Below are 19,700 nucleotides of genomic sequence, written 5' to 3'. Positions count from 1 at the left end.
GTTTATGTTCGATAAAATTAACATTGACTTCATATATAAAAAAGAACTCACGGCGACGTGTGCAATTGCAAATACTTTTAATGTTATTCAAATAAATTCTTTATCATTCATAAACTCCACTTGAAGTAGTCCGTATTTCTTCGCAATTTACGAGTCATTCCTCATAATTATTTGAAAATGTGTACAAGATTTTCATTGTAATCTGAAACAAGTAACTCTCCAGTATGATTGTTAACACATAACCCATCAGGGCAGTGGTTACGGCTTGAAAACTCGAATAACTTCAAAAAGGTTCCATCTTTTGAAAATATTTGTAAACGAGAATTTCCAGAATCACAAACAATGATATTCTTTGAAGCCTGATCAAAAGCAACACCTTGAGGCCAGCGAATCTGGCAATGTGCTTCTCCAACACTGCCTATCGTTACTACTTGTTGCCAACGCCCGTTGTCGCTCTGATACCTCCACACTCGCACAAAATTATCTGTAAAATCACTCACGACAATCTCGTTTTCGGAAATGGCCACTATTCCATATGGAGAGCGAATATACAGATCGATCTTTTGAACCAATTGTCCAGAATCTGATCTCAACATTGACACGAAATGCCCTCCATAATTACAAACATAAAGATTCTTGTATGTAGAATATGTACTCTCCGAGTTGTAGAGTGCAATTGCTCTTGGATTTTCAAATGAACAAGACTCCCAGAGGAGTGCACTGTTGTACTCATCGTCTTTTTTTGGCATACCCAACAAGTCTAAAAGAGCATTCAAATTGTACTTGTATACAATTTTTGTACTATTGCAATCGAAATAAAGAGCATCCTTATTACATCCATCATAATTTTCTTCGATTGCTAAATACATTGGCATTCCCGGAGTGGGAATTCTCATCCTGTATTCTTTGGAAAGTAAATCAAAAACAAGAATATTGGAGTTACTGAACTCACTTATCAAAATACATTGGCAGTTATGGGAGATCTTGACATCACAAGGGTTTCTAAATTTACATGCGTTATATCCTTTAAAAATGTATACAGAATCAAAATTCATAGAAAAGGCTTGTAATTTCCGAGCTTTTCGAAGCTTTTCTTTTAATTTTTCATAACAACAATCAATATTATTATAATTCCTTTCGGAAGGGTGTAAATCAAACAATTCAATTTTTACAGGATTTGAATCGTGAAGATCATGATAGCTTTCTGTTTTCATTTTTTTGTTTAATAAGGATATTTGCTGGGACTTGACTCACACCCGAACCAATGAAATACCTTTTTCTTTCCTTTAAATTGGATGAGATCTTGCAAAATGATACTTAAAGTTCAAGCCCTTTCTCTCTTGTACACCTCGGTTACAATGAAAATGATGAAAATTTTCGAGCTTCAAAAAAATGTCTTCACTTCCAAATGAAATTCTTTATGGATCTCCTGAATATCTCCACCAACACACACACTTGAAAAGAAAGGAAGAGTCATCTTCCTCTAATGTGTTTTCCAAGAAGAATGAAAAAGAAAAAGAAAATGCTACAGTACAGAGATTGGTTTCCTATGTTTCTACTTTCAAACCACCAACCAAGCAACCATTCATTATTGGTGTTTGCGGAGGTAGTGCTTCAGGAAAGACAACCGTTTGTAGAGAAATTGTAAAAAGTTTGTCCGATAAGAGAGTTGCTGTTATTTCCCAAGACAGCTTCTATAGAAATTTAACCGACGAAGAGCGAGAACTTGCAAAAAACAATGTTTACGATTTTGATCATCCAGGTAAGTGATGATTATCAGGAATTTTTAGGACACTAAATTGGCCATTGATATTACGTATTCTAAAAACATTAATGACATCGGAATGAACATGTTGATGATAATGTTTGACTTGGTGCACATTTGAAAATTTATTTCTTTCTCAATTTTAAAGATGCATTTGACTATGATGCATTCGAGGAATCAACCAGAGAATTAAAGGCTGGTAACCCAGTGGATATACCAGTGTATGATTTTAAAACTCACTCAAGAACTTCACAAACTGAACGTGTTGAGGGTGCCGATGTTATCATTATTGAAGGAATTCTCATCTTCTTCACCAAGGAAATGAGAGAGTTGATGGATATGAAGATTTTTGTAGATACTGATGCAGATGTTAGATTGGCAAGAAGAAGTACGTAGGTTGTTGTATATGGTACAAATGAATTTATTTAACTGATGACTCACAACTTCCGAAAATTATCAACAGTTCGAAGAGATACAAAGGAAAGAGGACGTGACCTGGAAGGAATTTTACTTCAATACGAAAGATTTGTAAAACCTTCTTTTGATGATTACATCATGCCAACCAAGAAGTATGCAGATATCATCATTCCAAGAGGAGGTGCCAATACTGTTGCCATTGATTTGCTTGTTCAACACATTCATCTCAAATTGCTCATGTTGGAACACCACAAGGAATAAATTGATTTGACCACGATTTCATTCTCAATAAAAGTTCAATCAATAATAAGGATTAAAAATGTCTCGACAACCAATACGGAAAGGAAGAAATTTTTTCACACGAGCACTTTTCCATCCACGAACCTATTATGTCATTCAAATTGGAGGTCTTACTGGAATTTGTTATGTTTTGCTGATAAAAACAAAGTGGAAAGAAGGAACTGTGTTTTATGATGTGAGTGTTAAATGAAATTATGAGCGGAAATGTTTGTGATGAATAATGATCGCAAATTAATTAATTATTAATATTTAATAATTTTCAATTTTTGAATGAATTATGATTCACCTATTTTAAAATATTATTTATGAATACTTATCCTAAATTCATTCGCTCCTTTATGAAATAATTTTTAAATTCATGAACAGCTTCAACAATGGGCAAAAGAAAAATATGATAATTGGATGAAAATGAGTGATGAGGAAATTGAACGACAAAAGGAAATTATTAGAATTTCAAGGGAAAATGCTTCCAAACGAGATCAATAAATTTATTTAACATATATTCTCTTTAATCTAGGTAATAAAGCAGTGACAATTTCGTAATTAATTGTATGAGACCATTCAGACAATTTTTCACATGTCAATTCTTTGTCACCTTGCTTTCCTAAAAGTACAACTTGATCATTCACTTTGACCTGATCTGCGATTTCATCTGGAATTCTTACTACGAACTGATCCATGCACACTCTTTTGTTAAAACAAGGCATAGAAAGATTGAGACCAATGTCGACTTGTTTAAAATAATGAAACTTAATAAAACACACATACCTCCCAACGACCGGACATTCTACACCTCCAATTAGGACATGAGATTTATGAGAATTAATTCTCTTGTATCCATCCCCATATCCAACTGGAATTAATGCCAATGTTTCATATTCATTTTCAACCACATAGGTATTTCCATAGGAAACCGTGGATTTGTGTGGAAGCTTTTCAACTCTGGCAACATGTGAAATTAAAGAGAGTGCAGGTCGTAATTGAAATGGCAATCGCTCATCATTGGTAATATTACTTGGAGAGAGACCATATATTGAAACTCCAGGTCTCACCTTTGTTCATTGTTTTAAATAATTGTTAACGAAAGGATTCTCTGAATCAGGACTTACCATATCCAAATGCATTTCTGGATAGAATAAAGTTGCAGCACTATTGCAACAATGATAGATTATTTCATTCGAGTGTTGCAACTTGTTGGGATTTTCCTCAAGAATTGTTTCAATAAGTTTTCTCATTTCAATAAATTTGTCGAATTGATATTGAGTGTAATCTTTGGATTTTTCATCAGCACTTGAAAAATGTGTGAAAACTCCTTCAAGAATAATACGAGATGGAAAATTACGAGGATTATTCGTAAACCAATGTAAAAAGGATTCAACCTTGTTTGGTAATAGCCCAAACCGTCCCATTCCAGTATCAATCTTGACATGAACCTTAATTTTCTTATCTTGCTTCACACATTCATCAAATAATGTTTCAATAATTAATGGATCTCCAGATATAGTTGGTGTTAAATCAAAAGTGACACAATTTTTAACTTCGGTTGGAATTGCATATCCCAACACCAGAATGTCGACGTCATTAAAATTTTCTTTTTGTAAAGCTTTTCTAATTTTCACACCTTCCAACACACGATTCACAGCAAATCGATGAATATTCATTTCTTTCAATAATTCTTTGACAATGGGCACATCACCATGTCCGTAAGCATTTGCTTTCACTACTGGCATAATTTTTACTTGAGAATTGTGCTCTCTTGCCAACTTCAATATATTTTCAACATTGTGGAGAATATTCGTCAAATTCACCACTGCGACCGAAGTGGTTGGAAATTCTTGATGACGATGGTGCCTGCGACGACGCAAGCGAAGATGGACCTGAGAGCGATGATGATGATCCAGCGAGTGTTGTTGTGAATGTTTTTTGTGAGCTCGAGCGATGGATGAAACAAATCCCTTCATTTGATTACCATGACTGCTCTTACTAGTTGTTGGTGATGAAGCATTAGAATTCAACACAAGATTATGTGAATAATCCTTGAAGAAAGAAGGTTCCAACAATCCCTGGCAAAGTACAGAGGAGTTGGTGGATGAGGATACAAATGCAGCATGATGGTCCAGAGGATGAGAGAGAGGAAGCGAGGCTAGCACACCTCGTAAAAGCATTGTTGATGACTCTACCGATAAAGAAGGCTTGCGCTTTACAAAATCAATGATGGACTTCATACCAGGTCAGTTGGAGTGGTGGAAAAGGAGATGTAGAAGGCTTTTGCAACGATTTCTTGGTTGGGATTAATACATATATATATATATCGATATATTACTATGAAATGCAACTATAGCGTGCGCACGAGTGTGTCAAGGCGAGCTCAGCAGCAAAATATTTTTTGCTTGAATCCATTTCATGAAAGCGTTGAAAATCACGAGGAAAGGAAGACTTTTTATCATTGATTTCCAACTAGGAGATAATCATAATCTCGGAGAGAGCAGCTAGCCCTCAACCTCAACAATGGGTTTCAGAATATGGGATAGGATTTTCGTTCCAAATATTATATTTTTGAACGCTCAAATTATTAAGGAATCAGGTTGAATATTAGTGAAACTGTAGTACCGCCACCAGAAATGAATGAACCATCAAGTTTCACCTCTAATAGAGGCCAATGAGAGAGAGAAACTCCTCCCACTACTTGGCAACGTGTGAAGAGGATCTCGATGAAATTTCATACGGAGGTTTCGTGAAGTTAATTTTCCATTCAAAAATGGATCCGCAACTCTCATCATCAACAACAACTCTAAACAAATTGGATAACATCAAGATGACTGCATCTACATCGTCCACTTCTCCTTCATCATCATCATCCAACTCGACCCATTACAACACTTCGGAATCACAACAGCCTATCAAGATTGCAAAGAAAGATGACTTTAGAGAAGATGATGAGCATTCAGTTTCAATGAGTCCGAAAGTGGTTGCCACGGGAGCACTTTCTGTCAAAATTCCATCCAACGGAAACCTTGTGGGTGCTGCTGTTGTTGCAGGAGGCAGTCAGTCTCCTGTGAGAGTCAGCAACCACTTACATCAATCATCAAATTCTTCTTCTTCCTCTCTGTACAACAAGAAAACAATTCCTTCTCCACCCACTTCATCATTGAACAATAATAACAACATCAATGGAACCAGTACTACTACTTCAGCACTTACAACAGCATTAAATTCATCTGTACAGCAAGAAGAAGACAAAAACACATCCAAATTGTCTACAGACACCTCTTCTGAACCCTCTTGCCCTATCAATGCTGAATCAGACAGTGCGGGTGGAAATATTGCTGAGGACCATTTCATATTCCTTCCGAACCACAATGAGCCTTTCCATCATTTTGCTCTTGATATTGGAGGCTCTCTGGTAAAGATGGTTTACATGGTTCCTTTTGATAGTGAGAATGAAATTATTTATCAAACCAAAGACACAGAGAGCAATGAGCTCGAGGCTTATTATCATCATGCCAGTAGTGATGATGAAGAAGATGGAAAATTATCCATCAAATCACTTCCTCCGCAGTCTCCTCTCATCATCAATGATGCTAGAGACCATTTTGCTTTTAACGGAACAAAGAGAGGCTCTAAACTTTGTTTTGCGAGATTCCAAACAGCTGACATTGAAGATTGTTTAAGTTTGATTGAAAAATTATTAAAACTAGATGATTCAATGCCACAACATCAGATAAAACATATCAATGCAACTGGTGGAGGTGCATTCAAGTTTGCTTCTCTCCTCAAAAACAGATTTGGACTTGAGGTGAACAAACTCGATGAAATGGAATCTTTAATCAAGGGACTGAATTTCTTGTTAATGAATCTACCAAATGAATCTTTCAAATTCACAAAAGAGAAAAAGAGAGAATATATTTCATTTCAAGAGGTTTCCAATAACGAGGTATTTCCTTATTTACTTGTAAATATTGGAAGTGGTGTTAGCATTTTGAGAGTTGATGGCTTGGGAATGTTTGAAAGAGTTTCAGGTAGTAGTATTGGTGGAGGAACATTTTGGGGTTTATGTAAATTATTGACTGGATGTTCATCATTCGAGGAAATTTTGAAACTTACAAAACAAGGTGACAACAAACCTGTAGATATGCTTGTTGGAGATATCTATGGAAGAGACTATGAAAAGATAGGATTACCATCAGACATTATTGCTAGTAGTTTTGGTAAATTGATCATGCAAAAAACCGGCAGTGAAGAAACCATGAAACCTAAAGCTGCAGATCTTGCTAAATCCTTATTATTTATGATTTGCAATAACATTGGACAAATTGCATATCTCAATGCTCTGAGATTTGGACTTAAAAGAATATTCTTTGCAGGATATTTTATTAGAGGTCATGACATCACAATGCATTATATTTCATATGCTATTCATTTTTGGTCTAAAGGAACAATTTCAGCAATGTTTTTGCGTCACGAAGGTTATTTGGGAGCCATTGGATCTTTCCTTTCTTCTAAAAGCAAGGACGTAGATAATGACAGCAACAACACACCTGTTGTAGAATAATTTGTACAGATTATTAGATTGGCATTATTGAACCAATGTCAGCCAGAGATATTTCCTAGCGAATACAATTACCATTATTTATTGACATACCTTGGTTAAAGATCATTCACTTTTCTATGAAATTAACAATTGAGACACAACAAGCAATCATACGAGTCTATCTTATTCGAGTAGTGCATATAGGTTTAGAACAGAGCTATTTTATCCTGAAGGTTGTATTCAGAGAGGTGCAGGTTTGTAAGGGCCCTTAAGTGTGACTGCAAAGACTTGTGTTCATTCGTTGTTTAAAGAAATCCAAAAGTTCTTCATTCGCTTGAACAACCCATCCTTTTTTTTTCTTGTTGCTTCAACCAACTCGTTGCAGTCGTTCTTGATCAACTTCAATGCTCATGTAAATTTCCAAATTGTCATCCAAACCCTCAACCAAGTCGTGTGGCTGTTGGTTGGAAGAAGACTCCTACAGTACTCGAATATTTTTGAATCTTTAAAAAAAATGCCCACAAAAAGCAAATCAAAAGGTGGAAAGAGAAAGAAGGACTTGAACAAGGGAGGTGCAGGAACCAAGAGAGATCTCCAACTTAAAGAAGAAGGACAAGAATATGGTACCGTGGTTAAAATGTTGGGTAACGGAAGATTGGAGTGTTATTGTTTTGATGGAAAAACTAGGCTCTGTACCATCCGTGGTACGATGAGAAGAAAAATTTGGATTAATCAAGGAGATACCATTCTTGTTGGTTTGAGAGATTATCAAGATGATAAAGCCGATGTGATTCACAAATATCTTCCTGATGAAGCCAGAGAATTGAAGAAGCTTGGTGAAATTCCAAAGGATGCAAAGATTAACGAAAATACCGAAGAACAAATTGGTATTGAATTCGTTGGAGATGAACATGAAGGTGATGAATCGGAAGAAGAAGGAAGCGGAAACGAAGAAGAAACCATCAACTTTGATACGTTGTAATTCTTCCTCATTATCATCCGCTACCACCACCAACAACAACTCAAACTCATCTCAACACCCTTCTCATCATTTTCCCAAAATTATGTCTGATGATGATTCACAACAACCTCACAGACACATCAAATATTAAAATTCAAAAATTAATTTATTCACAATTTCTTTGAATTAAAAGTTCATGGTTAGCTTTTTCTTTGGTTTGGAAGCTGCTACCACGGGTTTTTTGGCAGTGCTACTACTCGATGAAGCAGCTGCCACAGATTGCTGCTGTTGCTTGGCAAATTCCTGAATGTCAGTGATGACTGAAGGAGGCAACAACTGAGCCGTGATGAGAGATTTGAATTGGTCTGGAGCTACCTTGGTTAATCGGTCAAAACACTGAACTCCCAATGAAAATGTTTTGCTCATGTTGTGGTCTCGCGCGAATTTCGTCATATTCACAAGCATTGGAACAATGGTGCAGAGATAACTTTGAACAGAAGCTGGAGGAGAGTTTAACTCGGACAGTAAGGAGAATCCAGCCAATAAAATGTTGATTGCAGGAGGAGCAATCTTGTCAAGCACATGAGTATTGTCCACAACTGAGACGACCAAGAACTTGGACTCAGAGGATAAATTCAGCACAATTTCCACAGCAGCACTCATTGAATAAAATACAGCAAGTTTAGCCAGACCACTTCTTGCAAGATAGAGAATGCCATTCTGAAGTCCATACAAAATGTTGAACGTGTTGTCGACTGCTTGTGAAATCTTTTTAGTGTCACCATTAGAGGAATCATGAATATTGATAATTTCGTTTTGGAGAGCTTTGATAATATTTCTAACAACCTTGTCATGAAGTTCAATGTTGGAACAGAGTGAGGATGAAAGGAAAATGAATAATAACTCAATTTCTGGAGTGTAAATAATATTTCCAGAAAATAATAATCTACTAATAATATTATCAATGGATGCATGAATAGCAACACTCCAAATACTGAATTTTTCTTCAGTAGTCATACTTTGATCGGAGCCATCTAATTCAGAATGAAGCTTCTCGCTGACTTCAATAATGGCTGTGGTTGTGTCTAAACCTAAATTGGATCTTGTGAATTGTACAACTCTACATGCTGTGTAAAATAATGTTGGTACCACAGCACCTGTGATTGAAAGACCGAATGTCTTCACAATTGCCTTGAGACATGACATGCTCTTCGCAATTAGGTCTTTTTGATCCTTTTCTAAGGTAAATGAACCCATCTCGAATTCTCCATCTTGTTTGAACAGATAAGGGAAATGAAGTCTAAGAGGTTTCAAACAGACTTCAGTACTAGTTGTAACAATTGCTTGTGTGCTTACTTGATCACTGGATACAAATAGTGACATGTCAACATTAGTGAGAATCTTTTCTAAAAGGTCTAAACAGGCATTATGAAGAGCCAAATGTCTAATGCCTTGAATTTCAATTAGTAGCAAGAAAACTTCGAAAACTGCTCCAGGAGCATGATGATGTTTTTGGAATTGTTTGGTGGCAATAGATTTCTCCAATTGATTTGATACATCTGATCGATTTGTCAATATTTTTCTTATCAGTACCATAGAGATGAGAAATGGCAAGACCAATAAGTAATGAATCATTGTAGTCAATATCATCAGCAGTAGAGTCTAGATCTTCTTTTCCTCTTGAAACAGAAATTGCATTCAAAACACTGGCATATGACTGCTTAAAATAGTATAGAACATTTCTTTCAGTTCCAGGTTCAACAAAATAAAAGTTATTCAAATTTTCAACAGCTTGTTCATAGATAGGAGCATAATATTCATTGCTCGTTCGTATCAGTATGTGATCATCCTCTTCATCATTAACAACGACTGTTAGATTTGAAAAGTCTTGAAGTAAATTATACCAGTTAATAAATATATCCTTCATATTTGGTTGTAAAATCTCCAAAAGATCCTTATTTTGAGTTTCTTGAGCAGAAACATAAATTTCAGCTAGAGATGTCAACACAGAAATTCTGATCATACATGTGGTAACCTCTCCTTGGCTCGAGCTGACAAAAGTTTTAGGATCTATTATATAGTTGAGTAAATAGGAGCACATTCTAGAAAGTAATTTTGATTGATTTTTAAGCATACGTGATGGAATAAATATAGAAGCGAGTTGGCAAGATGCATATACAAGAAGTGGAGAATTAATTTGGGTGATGGTATCACTAATGGCAGTGCTAAATCTAAGCGCATGTTGTTGAAGAAGGGGTTCTGATGGAACATCAGGATCTTGATATTTTCCAAAAATGTTGTTAATATTAATCATCAACACAAGTCCTGCGTGTTGAACAGAAACTGTTCCCTTATTAGTGGCAGTACAACAAATGTCAATAATTTTGGAAAGATGATTAACCAGACAATCTTTGTCGGGATATTTTCTTGCAACAGACAAATCTACGTGCCATAGCTCATCACTATAGGTTTCAATTACTTGCTGGAGACATTTCATTGCAAACACCTTTGTTTGCCAACTATACACCAATGGTTGTACTTCTGATGTTTTCTTTTCAACAGGTGTGTCATCTTTTTCGTCAGTATCACCTAACATCACGCTTTGACTAGTTTCTTTTTCAAGAGTTCTCAGTTCTGAATAGATGACAATATGAATCAAATCAATCCAAGGCTTTGGAGAAATTAATTTGCTGGATATCAATGATGAAAGAATATTCTTGAAGTGATTTTCTTGATTGTTACCCGCAACGTATTTCTCGTTCGAACTTTGAGATAGTGACTGATATGTTAATGCTTGAGAAATAGAAAAGTCCATATCATCAACAATTTCAAAGAGTTCTGATGGTGTGAAATACTTGGAAATCAGTTCTGGTTTTTGATCACAAATTATTTTGATGCATTGGCCAATCTCGTTTTGAATATTTTCAATGTATAATCTTTTCTTTCTTGAGATGAATTAACTTCTTCAAAAAGGCAACAATAGTTTCCAAGTTTTCAACCAAATAGGGAGTAAATACAATTACTCGCTGCAAAAGGTGAATAAATTCAATGACCAAAGCATCCGAACTGAAAAGTTCAGAATCTACTTGAATACTAGTCATCAAATCACTGACGAAATAGTTAAAGATTTTGTCAAATGGTTGAGTCTTTAGCTGCAGCAATTCTGGCCCCAATCCAATAAGGCCCCGCATAATCTTACACGCTGCTGTCAAAATAGAGACTGCTGAATGAGGAGCGTCGAATAGAAGAGAGAATATACTCTGTATAATGGTTTCTGCATGAGGAGAAAATGCAACACCGTTTGTATCAATTGTATGATAAAGGGAAAGAAAAGCACTCCTTTGCACGTCCTCTTCTGTAATTTTGGATAGAGCAATCAAGAAACTGACTGTTGAAGGAAGAAGTTCTCGACTTTTCAATGTTCCTACTGATCTGTTGACAGAGCCAAGAGCTAGCGCCAAACCAGATTTTAAGGATGCGTTCGATGTCGTAATCTTTTGAGTGCATCTTTTAACAATATCTTCTAAAAGAATGTCACCAATAATTTTTCCAAATGAATACATGCACTCTGCAGCTGCAGCACGTACAAATGGATCTGAAAATCCAATAGCAGCATTTAACACAGAATGAATTTGAGGATAAAACTTATGTTTCTTGTTTTCTTCTGGCTTTGTTTCCAAGTTTCTTAAAATGCAATAAATTGTAGCAACGACATTAGAAAAAATGCATAAAGTAGAATCTATTGGACCCGAATCTTCTTCAAGTCTTGTTCTGTGCGAGGTTGTTGTAGGTGTCATCAAGTTATTGGCTAATGCAGTTTTAACTTGTTGAACTAAATGTTCAATAATTTGGGCTTTGGAGTTTGGTTTGTGGTAAAAGAAAAGTTTTCCTAAAACTCTGATTGATGAGTCTACCAATCGAACTGTAAGAGACGGCAATTTAAGGAAAATACTTTCAGAGTAGAATAAATTAGAAATATTGTCAAAGAGAATGCACGAAGCATCAAAGCTGTCCACAGATATAGAAGTATACTTTTCTTCAATAGGGTCCAGTTTTACCTTCAGGTCAACCATGGAGTCAATAAGCGAGGTTCTAATAGGAATTGAATCGGAAATAGAGGCATCGGCTTCAGCAAAAGCCATCTTGGTGACAAAATTGATGACATGTCGGTGTTGAGGAAGCTGTAATTTGCTATCTGTTGAAGGCACATAGGCTAACACATTTTCTGAAGCTTACCAACCAAATTGAAAAGATTCATTTTGATCAAGTTAATCGAGTAAAGTCCTGTTGATGTGGTTGGTTTGAATGTTGGTGGTAAAGAGGAAAGTAAATCGACTGTTGCTGTAATGTATCCGAAAATTAAATTGAGCTTTTCAGGTGTTAAGAGAGGAATGCAGTTCATAATAAAAATTTGTAATGAGAGCAAACAACATGCTCTTGATCTAAGTCTGTAAGTGATTTCTTCTTCCTTGGTTGAATAGGTGATAGGTTCCTCATATTTTCCACTCATTGTATCGTCCCAAAGCTCTAAGATTTTTTCCAAATTATTTTTCACCCAATAATCGTTTAAGGAAAGAATGGCACATACTAGAATCCAGCATGACTCTTGACGTTTTGTAGAAACATAGAGGTCATCAGCTGACTTATGAGCAGCCTTTCCTAGAAGCGATGCAGTATCTAAAACTGCAGAACAAAGAGCATGTGAAATGGTAAGACTGTGTTTGGCCGAAACCATTATCAACGCAGCAAGCGCGCAAGAGTGTCCATGAAGTGAATTTGCATAGTTTTTGATATTCTCATCTCTTTTGGATGCTGTTGCCAACTCTGCATGATCAATTTGAACCATATTCATTAATGCACTTATTAATCCAGTAGAATGTGATGGAAGAGCTTCCATTAGTTGCTTAATTGTCAAAGATCCAACATATCTCACACTTTCAATTGGATATTTCAAGCTTTGCAAAATTGCATCAAGAATAGAGTCTCTATATTTAGCAACACACTCTCCCAAGACTTTGCATAGCTTACCAATACAATATAATACCGTAGTAAAACAACTATCATTTGGGACGACGGTATTATTGATCACTAATTGAACCAAATTGTTCAATAAAGATATTCTTCCTGCTTCTGTAAGTCTGTCAATCAGACCAATACTAAGCATTTTAGTGACATAAGTTTGAGCATATTTCTTGTCATTGTTGGTGATATTGTTGGAGCTAATAGAAATTAAACCAGTCAAATTTTTCACAATTGTATCCATATTTGATATGATTACATCCTCAGGACATTTCGAGAAGAAATAAATTATACATGACGCTATTGCTGATCTCAATTCTTTTGTTTGACCTATTCTCGTAAAAGGAGCTGTAGCAATCATGATAGCATAACTACAAGTATATTCTTTTGAAGGCTTTTGAGATCTTGGAGTAATGCCTCCGTCTTCATTGGCAACAGAATCATGGAGGCCAGTGTCACTCATACAAGAAAGTAGCAACTGGGCGGCAGCATGGCTGAAAACCTTTCGAACTTCTTCTTCGGTGTCTTCCATACTCTTCAAACACATGTTCAGAGATGTATCGAAAACTTTTAGGTTCACATCTGACGGTCTTGCATAATTGACTGCGATAGATAACATTAATTCTCCACAGGCAATTTTGACGTGTTTGTTTGTTTCTTGAGTACCTTTTAATATTAATTTCAAGTACTCTGTCCACTCATTCTTCACTCTCTTCTTTGAGTTGGCTACGTATTTAGCGCATAACATTAATATAGCCTCTTTAATAGGATCGTCCTGTTATTGAAGTCATCATCATGGAGTAGTTCGAAAAATAATGTTTTTGTTTAACAATTACATCATCATCACCACACAACACTTACATTCAATTTCCATAATTTCCAAAATAAATTATTGTTGATGAGATTGAATAGGTTCGGCACTAGATGGGACTGTATCGAGTAGGCTTCTCCCAGTATGTCCAACAAACAGGCTATTTCGTTAATTTTCTGTGGGTTCCGAGTGGCGTTTGAGTGTTGTTCCAACAATTGTAGTATTTTGCTTGATCCGGAAGGAATCAATGTGCTTGGATTGATGTTGAAGAATTTGTTGAAACATCTACAAATCAGTCTTCTTGTGAGTACAGAGTTGCCGATGTTGGTCAAAAACGAAACCGATTTCATCAGTGTAACTTCAACATTCTTATCCAATTTATCGAAGGAACAATTCTCCAAAATACGTGCGAGATCGGTCCAGAGCAGATAGATTTGTTCTTGTTGAGTACTATTGATCTTCTTGTTTTGAGAAGCGAGCGTGCAAAATTGGGTGAGCTGCGTGAGACATTGCATTTTTTTTTTGGTCATGATGAAGAAAATGGATGATGCTCCGAACTGATTTGAAGATCTCTTGATGATTTATTGCCAGTATACTGTTATGCAAACGTTTCAAAACTGTGTTGTTTCTTCATCGTCTTCTTCGAAATTGTGGAACATCCTCCTCGAGTTTGGCTCTTCAATATACTCGTCCATGCCCACATTGACTGTACAAATACGATTTGGAGTGGGTGAGCTCAATGCCGAGTTGGTGCTTTCAAGAACAGTGTGTTTTTCAATTAAAGAATCGTGAGCTGTTTTGCAATTAATGTTTTGTTCCCCTTCTAACAGCACAAGGTCTTCATCTTCAAACATTGTGGGATTGTATTTTCTGTCTTCCTTAAATTTGTAGCTGTTTAAAGTGTGAATTGCTGTTTCTGAGCCAAAACTATCGTTACCTTGACATGCCACATCACTGTCTTCCTCGTTATCACTAAATTGGGGATCACCAAAATTAACTTCCACCTCTTGCAGAGCTTCAGTTAATGCTTCTCGTCTTTGTGGTACACATAAGGAATCGGTACTTAAAGATGACTTGGAACTTCTTGCAGAGGTTAGACTTTTATCCATGTCTGAAATACTGTTTCCCATTAAAGCTATTTTCTTCCTTGAATTTGTAAACTCAATTAAGGGGTCATTATTCAATTTTTCAATTTCTTGTTCAGAAATCACCAACAAATCGAGGTTGTCTTCTTCAGTCTGGTAGTGGTTTGGATTGTATTCTTCTTTAGGAGGTTTCTTTAATATTCGTAATTCTTCAATTGAATTATGCGATTCAGTTGAGTGCTCCTCAATCTCCTCTTCATCCCCTTCGCTATATCGAGAAATTGTTGTTTCGTTGTTTTTGTTATGTGAGATGAGCAAAATATTCTTACTCTTTTGTTTTTCAGGTTGGGGAGGCTGTGGTTTTCTTGGCCTAATGATAGGTCCAGTTTTGTTTGTTGCTGATGTGGATGGTTTGTGAATATTTTGACCTATTCTTGGGCCTGCAGTATGAGGTTTTGGCTCAAGAAGAACAGAATTTTCCTGCAAAATGGAGTGTTCTGGCAATCCTGTGGTGGGTCTAAAAATCCTTCTACCAAATGCTATCTGTGGTTTTTTATCCTTAGCTGATGCAGGTTTCTCAGTGATGACTGGAGGCTTTTTCTTCAATGCTGAAATTTCTTCTTCAGAAAGGAAGGATGACGAGTCCACAATACAAACATTATTATCTCCCGTATGAGAAAAAGCTAGCTTTTTTGGTATTAAAACTTCTGTCTCCGGGTTATGTTTCAAAGTGAATACTTTTCGGATTGTGCAACTTGGTCCGATGCATATCCTATCAAGACAATAATATTCTTCTTTGTCATTGAACGAAATCTCAACTAGTTCAAATAAATCAAAACATAAATTCATCCATTGTCCAGCGATAATATTTTCTGGAAGAGGAATTTGTGAATGTAGCTGAGTTTTGGTTATTGTTTTGAAACTGCTGGAAATAATTATTCTCTTTTTAATCTGTTTTTTATCTCTAATATGAAATTCAACTTGAAATATCGTTCCGATCATGCATTGTATCACCAAGTACCGATGCATAATTTGCAAGGTTGTTGTATTTAATTTCGGAATCTCAATGTTGGTCGTATGGAATGAGCTTCCTTCAATGCATACAACATATGTCTTCACCTCTTTGTCAAACACCTTGGTAACTAACTTTGTATTCTTGATCAAAACGTTATTCAACGCATTGGAACCTTGGGTGGAAAGAAGTTCAATGCTGTCACTCGAGCTTCCAGAGAGATGTTGGCTCATTTTTAATTTGTAATTTTTGGAGGCAACCCCAAAAGGTAATAATGATCGAACTATTATAAATGTTAATAATAATAATAATAAATCTTGCAACAAATAATAGAGACCTATAAAGAACATTTCATGATTAAAACCTGTGCTGGTTCTTATAGGTCTTTATCAAAAAGATAAAAAAATGGGCAAAAATTCTTCCTCCACAACGCCACCGACCACAGAGAGCAAAAAGAGCAGGAAGAAGACTTCATCATCATCGGGTTCTAAAAAAGTTTCATCAAATGTTGCTCCGATCAGTGCTGCACAACCATCAACTTCTGCAACAACTTCTATTGCTAAAAATCCACCACCTTCAAGTAATAATAACAACACCACCAATACCACCACTATCGCTGCGGTCGGTTCTCCTGCTGCATCAGTTTCAAAGCCAAAAAAGTCAACCACAACAAAGAAAGCTTCATCATCAAAAGTCTCCACCCCTTCTTCAACAAATGGTCCAACTGTAACTTCTATTACGACAGGACCGACTTATCCAATGCTTTCATCATCACTGGCATTCCCGATGTCACAATTCTCGTCAAAGAATTCTTCTGTTTCACCACAAAGTTATGAAATAGTATATATGGAAGAAATTTCAAATATGATTACATGCTTTTGCTTTTCAAATAGAGTTGATCCTAGTACCATTAGAATCATTGAACAATATTCAAGAAATCATATCGTTGATATAATATACCAAATATATGTTTTTGTGAATGCAAAATCAGCGAATACGATCGATCAAGTAGAATCTGTAGATTCAACCATTACTGTCGAAGATGTACTATTTTTTATAAAGAAAGATTCTCTGAAATTTGCCAGATTTGAAAACATGATAAAAGTTAAAGAACTGAGAAAGAAAGAAAGTGAGCCGGAAGAGGAAGCAGAAGGAAAAAAGAGAAAGAATGTATTCTCTCATATCAAGGACAAGAGGTTAAAACTAGATCCTATTTTAGATATTGGACATTTTTCAGATGACGAAAGCGAAATTCCAACTTCCAATGCCATCAATTCATCTCCAGGTGAGATTAATTCAGATCAACTCATTGAAAATTATTTGCAAGAGAAACGTCAAGCTGCAGACTTTCTATCCAAGAATTTGTCTCTAAATGACTATCTTGAATATACAAAATGCCGAGAATCTAACTTTATTTCAAAAGGAACCAAAAGGTTTAGGCAATGGCTTGAAATCCCTCCAAATGTTAAAATTAATGACAATGCTCTCGAACTTTTGGCTTTGGAGGCCTACGAAACAGTTGGAAAGCTTTGTCAAATAGCTCTTATTTGCCTGATCGATCGTGAGAATCGAATTGTCACTCCATTTGAGGACAGTTTATTTACAGCTGCAGGTCTACTGACTCCAAGAGAACGACGAATGTATTCTCAATTTCCTCAGTTACAAGAAATTAGCTCTTCCACTACAGGAACCCAACAAATCCATCGACCCACTCTTACTGCCTCTCACATTTTGGATGCGATCATCCTTCTTCACCCACCTTCTGTATCAATGTGTCAGTTGCCAAGATTTTGCCTTCGATTCTAAGGTTATCATGTTTCTTCAATGGTTATTCCATTTCATTGCAATCGGTCCATCATTCTTTTTCAATACACTCTCTCATCTTGAGAATCTTCACGTAGAATGAGAGGGTAGAGAGAGAGATGGAATTCGCGAGCGACATTGGCATGCCATCCACATATAGTAAGTACAATAAAATTATTTTTGGAAATTGTAAAACTGACATGGCGCCAATATTGAAAAATTCGTCTCAACAACAACAACATGAAGAAACAACATCATGCCTACACACTGAAATGTGATGATCAGTACCATCGGTTGGATATCAATATTGTCCTATCCCATAAATTTTTGGAGGAGTTTAAACAATCATGTCTCGAGCATCCGTTAAAGCACGAATTTTGTATTGAAGAGGACAAATTCTTATTATTTATTGAGCATAGAGGAAAGATCAATGATGACGAAGAGAAAAAGAGTACACCATCGGAACTTGTACAAGAGTATAGAGAGGAGAGAAAGAAGAATGCACAAGTGTTTAACAAACCCGATGTAGATGGGACTCTCTTGAAAGAGCGACTAAATAATTTAAAAGAAATGGGATTAAGATATCAAATTTTGTATGCTCAAGTCAACGAAGAAATTGAAAAGATTGTAAGTACTGAATTGACTTGAACAATAGTTTCTAGCTATCTTATAAAAGAAAGAGGAATTGGAGAAGGAAAAAACTGAGGAAGAAAAGCTGTTAAAGCTGAAAAAACAACGAGAAAAGAAAACAACAAACACATCAAAATCTATCAACCGAGCTCAGTCTAGTGCATATGTTGATCCTTCTCTGAAACACACTAGTGTTCGAGTAGATATTACGTTGAGCGGAAAAACTTTGGTCCCACCACACTTAGGAGTCGTGAAAAATATCTTGTAGAGACGTCACCAGTCATTAAGGTAAGTATGATTTAATGATGGTAACTTTACAACAATTCTGTTAAGAAAATGTTGGAAGATCCCTCTACCAAAATCTCCTCAGATGAAAATGACGAAAAATTCAAACAACTTTCTTTCAGCGAGAATGACAAACAATACAAGGATTTAAAACTATATGATTGTTTTCATCCTGAAACTTTTAAAAAATTCCTTCTATTTGCTGAAAACCCCAATCTAAAACAAAAGTACAATTTAATTTTGGATAAACAGGAGGAAGTGAACGCAGAAAATGAAAATAATATCAACGATGCGGTCAAAAAGTTAATTGAGATTAAGTTAAAACATATGAAAAGATTTGAAGATAATATTAGGAGATATAAAACTGAGCTGGAACAGACCATGGAGAAATGTAAAGAATTTGATATGGAAAAATTACGTTTGCTTTATGAAGTTCATAAGTACAATGAGTTGGACAAAGTAGACAAACTTTTTGAAGCAAGAAAGAATGAAGTTGACCTCTTTTTTGATGAAGAAATCCGAAAAACAAAAGAACTCTTCGCAAAACAACAAACCACTCGAAGAAACCAAATTTCTGGTGATCTAGTGAAATATGAAAAATTATTGAATGAAATATTTCCCAAAGAGACCCTTGTTCCTTTGCTAATTTTGGCTGACCTTCTCCAATCAACAGAATTGAAGAACTCTTGCATCAAAGCCATCACTGAGAATTTCGAAGTCCATTTATACCATGAAGCTCTAGGAGCCAGAATGATGACGGAAATCATGGCAGAAATTCTTGCTCAGCTTCCGGTTCAAAAACTAAAGGACCTGAAAAACAGTTATGGATTTCATTTCCCAAGAGCAATGGTTGAAAAAGAAATTGAATACAGGAAAGGAATGTTGGCAGATGAGTTTAGAGACAAATCTGTGGAGGAATTGATGGAGCTCATGAAAAAAGGTTGTGTCTTTCCTGATGTGTTGGAATCAGAAATTGAAAAGAGAAAAAATAAGAAACCTTATGTCTCTCTTAACACGGAAAAGTGCTCTCCTTTCTTAACTATTGACGAGGATTTTGTAACAGTTCACTTGAAAGGGCAAA

The 19,700-nt window shown here is 35.9% G+C and overlaps 12 protein-coding genes across 12 annotated transcripts in view; 6 read left to right on the top strand and 6 right to left on the bottom strand.

Moving 5' to 3' along the window:
- Window positions 1-167: 167 nt before the first annotated feature.
- Window positions 168-1,214, bottom strand: FDP41_006485 (uncharacterized protein; the record flags this gene model as incomplete). The annotated part of the gene is made up of 1 exon (XM_044710125.1): window positions 168-1,214. The coding sequence occupies one exon, from the start codon at window positions 1,212-1,214 to the stop codon at window positions 168-170; it is 1,047 nt and encodes a 348-aa protein (XP_044559166.1).
- Window positions 1,215-1,392: 178 nt separating this feature from the next.
- FDP41_006484 (uncharacterized protein) lies at window positions 1,393-2,443 on the top strand (the record flags this gene model as incomplete). Its single annotated transcript, XM_044710124.1, has 3 exons — window positions 1,393-1,762; window positions 1,914-2,153; window positions 2,229-2,443. 3 exons carry the CDS (start codon window positions 1,393-1,395, stop codon window positions 2,441-2,443), a joined length of 825 nt encoding a protein of 274 aa, XP_044559165.1.
- A 58-nt stretch (window positions 2,444-2,501) lies between these two features.
- FDP41_006483 (uncharacterized protein) lies at window positions 2,502-2,968 on the top strand (the record flags this gene model as incomplete). Its single annotated transcript, XM_044710123.1, has 2 exons — window positions 2,502-2,657; window positions 2,849-2,968. 2 exons carry the CDS (start codon window positions 2,502-2,504, stop codon window positions 2,966-2,968), a joined length of 276 nt encoding a protein of 91 aa, XP_044559164.1.
- A 2-nt stretch (window positions 2,969-2,970) lies between these two features.
- On the bottom strand, window positions 2,971-4,647 carry FDP41_006482 (uncharacterized protein; the record flags this gene model as incomplete). The annotated part of the gene is made up of 3 exons (XM_044710122.1): window positions 2,971-3,169; window positions 3,251-3,534; window positions 3,592-4,647. 3 exons carry the CDS (start codon window positions 4,645-4,647, stop codon window positions 2,971-2,973), a joined length of 1,539 nt encoding a protein of 512 aa, XP_044559163.1.
- A 593-nt stretch (window positions 4,648-5,240) lies between these two features.
- On the top strand, window positions 5,241-7,034 carry FDP41_006481 (uncharacterized protein; the record flags this gene model as incomplete). Its single annotated transcript, XM_044710121.1, has 1 exon — window positions 5,241-7,034. One exon carries the CDS (start codon window positions 5,241-5,243, stop codon window positions 7,032-7,034), a length of 1,794 nt encoding a protein of 597 aa, XP_044559162.1.
- Window positions 7,035-7,527: 493 nt separating this feature from the next.
- FDP41_006480 (uncharacterized protein) lies at window positions 7,528-7,995 on the top strand (the record flags this gene model as incomplete). Its single annotated transcript, XM_044710120.1, has 1 exon — window positions 7,528-7,995. The coding sequence occupies one exon, from the start codon at window positions 7,528-7,530 to the stop codon at window positions 7,993-7,995; it is 468 nt and encodes a 155-aa protein (XP_044559161.1).
- Window positions 7,996-8,160: 165 nt separating this feature from the next.
- Window positions 8,161-10,789, bottom strand: FDP41_006479 (uncharacterized protein; the record flags this gene model as incomplete). The annotated part of the gene is made up of 2 exons (XM_044710118.1): window positions 8,161-9,533; window positions 9,592-10,789. 2 exons carry the CDS (start codon window positions 10,787-10,789, stop codon window positions 8,161-8,163), a joined length of 2,571 nt encoding a protein of 856 aa, XP_044559160.1.
- Window positions 10,790-10,898: 109 nt separating this feature from the next.
- FDP41_006478 (uncharacterized protein) lies at window positions 10,899-12,116 on the bottom strand (the record flags this gene model as incomplete). The annotated part of the gene is made up of 1 exon (XM_044710117.1): window positions 10,899-12,116. The coding sequence occupies one exon, from the start codon at window positions 12,114-12,116 to the stop codon at window positions 10,899-10,901; it is 1,218 nt and encodes a 405-aa protein (XP_044559159.1).
- A 71-nt stretch (window positions 12,117-12,187) lies between these two features.
- On the bottom strand, window positions 12,188-14,319 carry FDP41_006477 (uncharacterized protein; the record flags this gene model as incomplete). The annotated part of the gene is made up of 2 exons (XM_044710116.1): window positions 12,188-13,768; window positions 13,855-14,319. 2 exons carry the CDS (start codon window positions 14,317-14,319, stop codon window positions 12,188-12,190), a joined length of 2,046 nt encoding a protein of 681 aa, XP_044559158.1.
- Window positions 14,320-14,415: 96 nt separating this feature from the next.
- Window positions 14,416-16,134, bottom strand: FDP41_006476 (uncharacterized protein; the record flags this gene model as incomplete). The annotated part of the gene is made up of 1 exon (XM_044710115.1): window positions 14,416-16,134. The coding sequence occupies one exon, from the start codon at window positions 16,132-16,134 to the stop codon at window positions 14,416-14,418; it is 1,719 nt and encodes a 572-aa protein (XP_044559157.1).
- A 172-nt stretch (window positions 16,135-16,306) lies between these two features.
- On the top strand, window positions 16,307-17,707 carry FDP41_006475 (uncharacterized protein; the record flags this gene model as incomplete). The annotated part of the gene is made up of 1 exon (XM_044710114.1): window positions 16,307-17,707. One exon carries the CDS (start codon window positions 16,307-16,309, stop codon window positions 17,705-17,707), a length of 1,401 nt encoding a protein of 466 aa, XP_044559156.1.
- Window positions 17,708-17,944: 237 nt separating this feature from the next.
- Window positions 17,945-19,700, top strand: part of FDP41_006474 (uncharacterized protein) — a gene marked incomplete at both ends in the record, with an annotated part of 1,770 nt that continues 14 nt past the window's right edge. The window contains 3 exons of the mRNA XM_044710113.1: window positions 17,945-18,331; window positions 18,527-18,622; window positions 18,668-19,700. The exon at window positions 18,668-19,700 is cut by the window's right edge and continues 14 nt beyond it. Coding sequence (XP_044559155.1) covers window positions 17,945-18,331; window positions 18,527-18,622; window positions 18,668-19,700 — 1,516 coding nt within the window. The remainder of the gene's footprint in view (window positions 18,332-18,526; window positions 18,623-18,667) is intronic.

The sequence above is a fragment of the Naegleria fowleri genome (genome assembly GCF_008403515.1).
Source record: "Naegleria fowleri strain ATCC 30894 chromosome Unknown tig52, whole genome shotgun sequence".
Taxonomy (NCBI): Eukaryota; Heterolobosea; class Eutetramitea; order Acrasida; family Naegleriidae; genus Naegleria; species Naegleria fowleri.
Note: the sequence above shows the minus strand (reverse complement) of the source record. Positions and strands in the feature narration are given on the sequence as shown.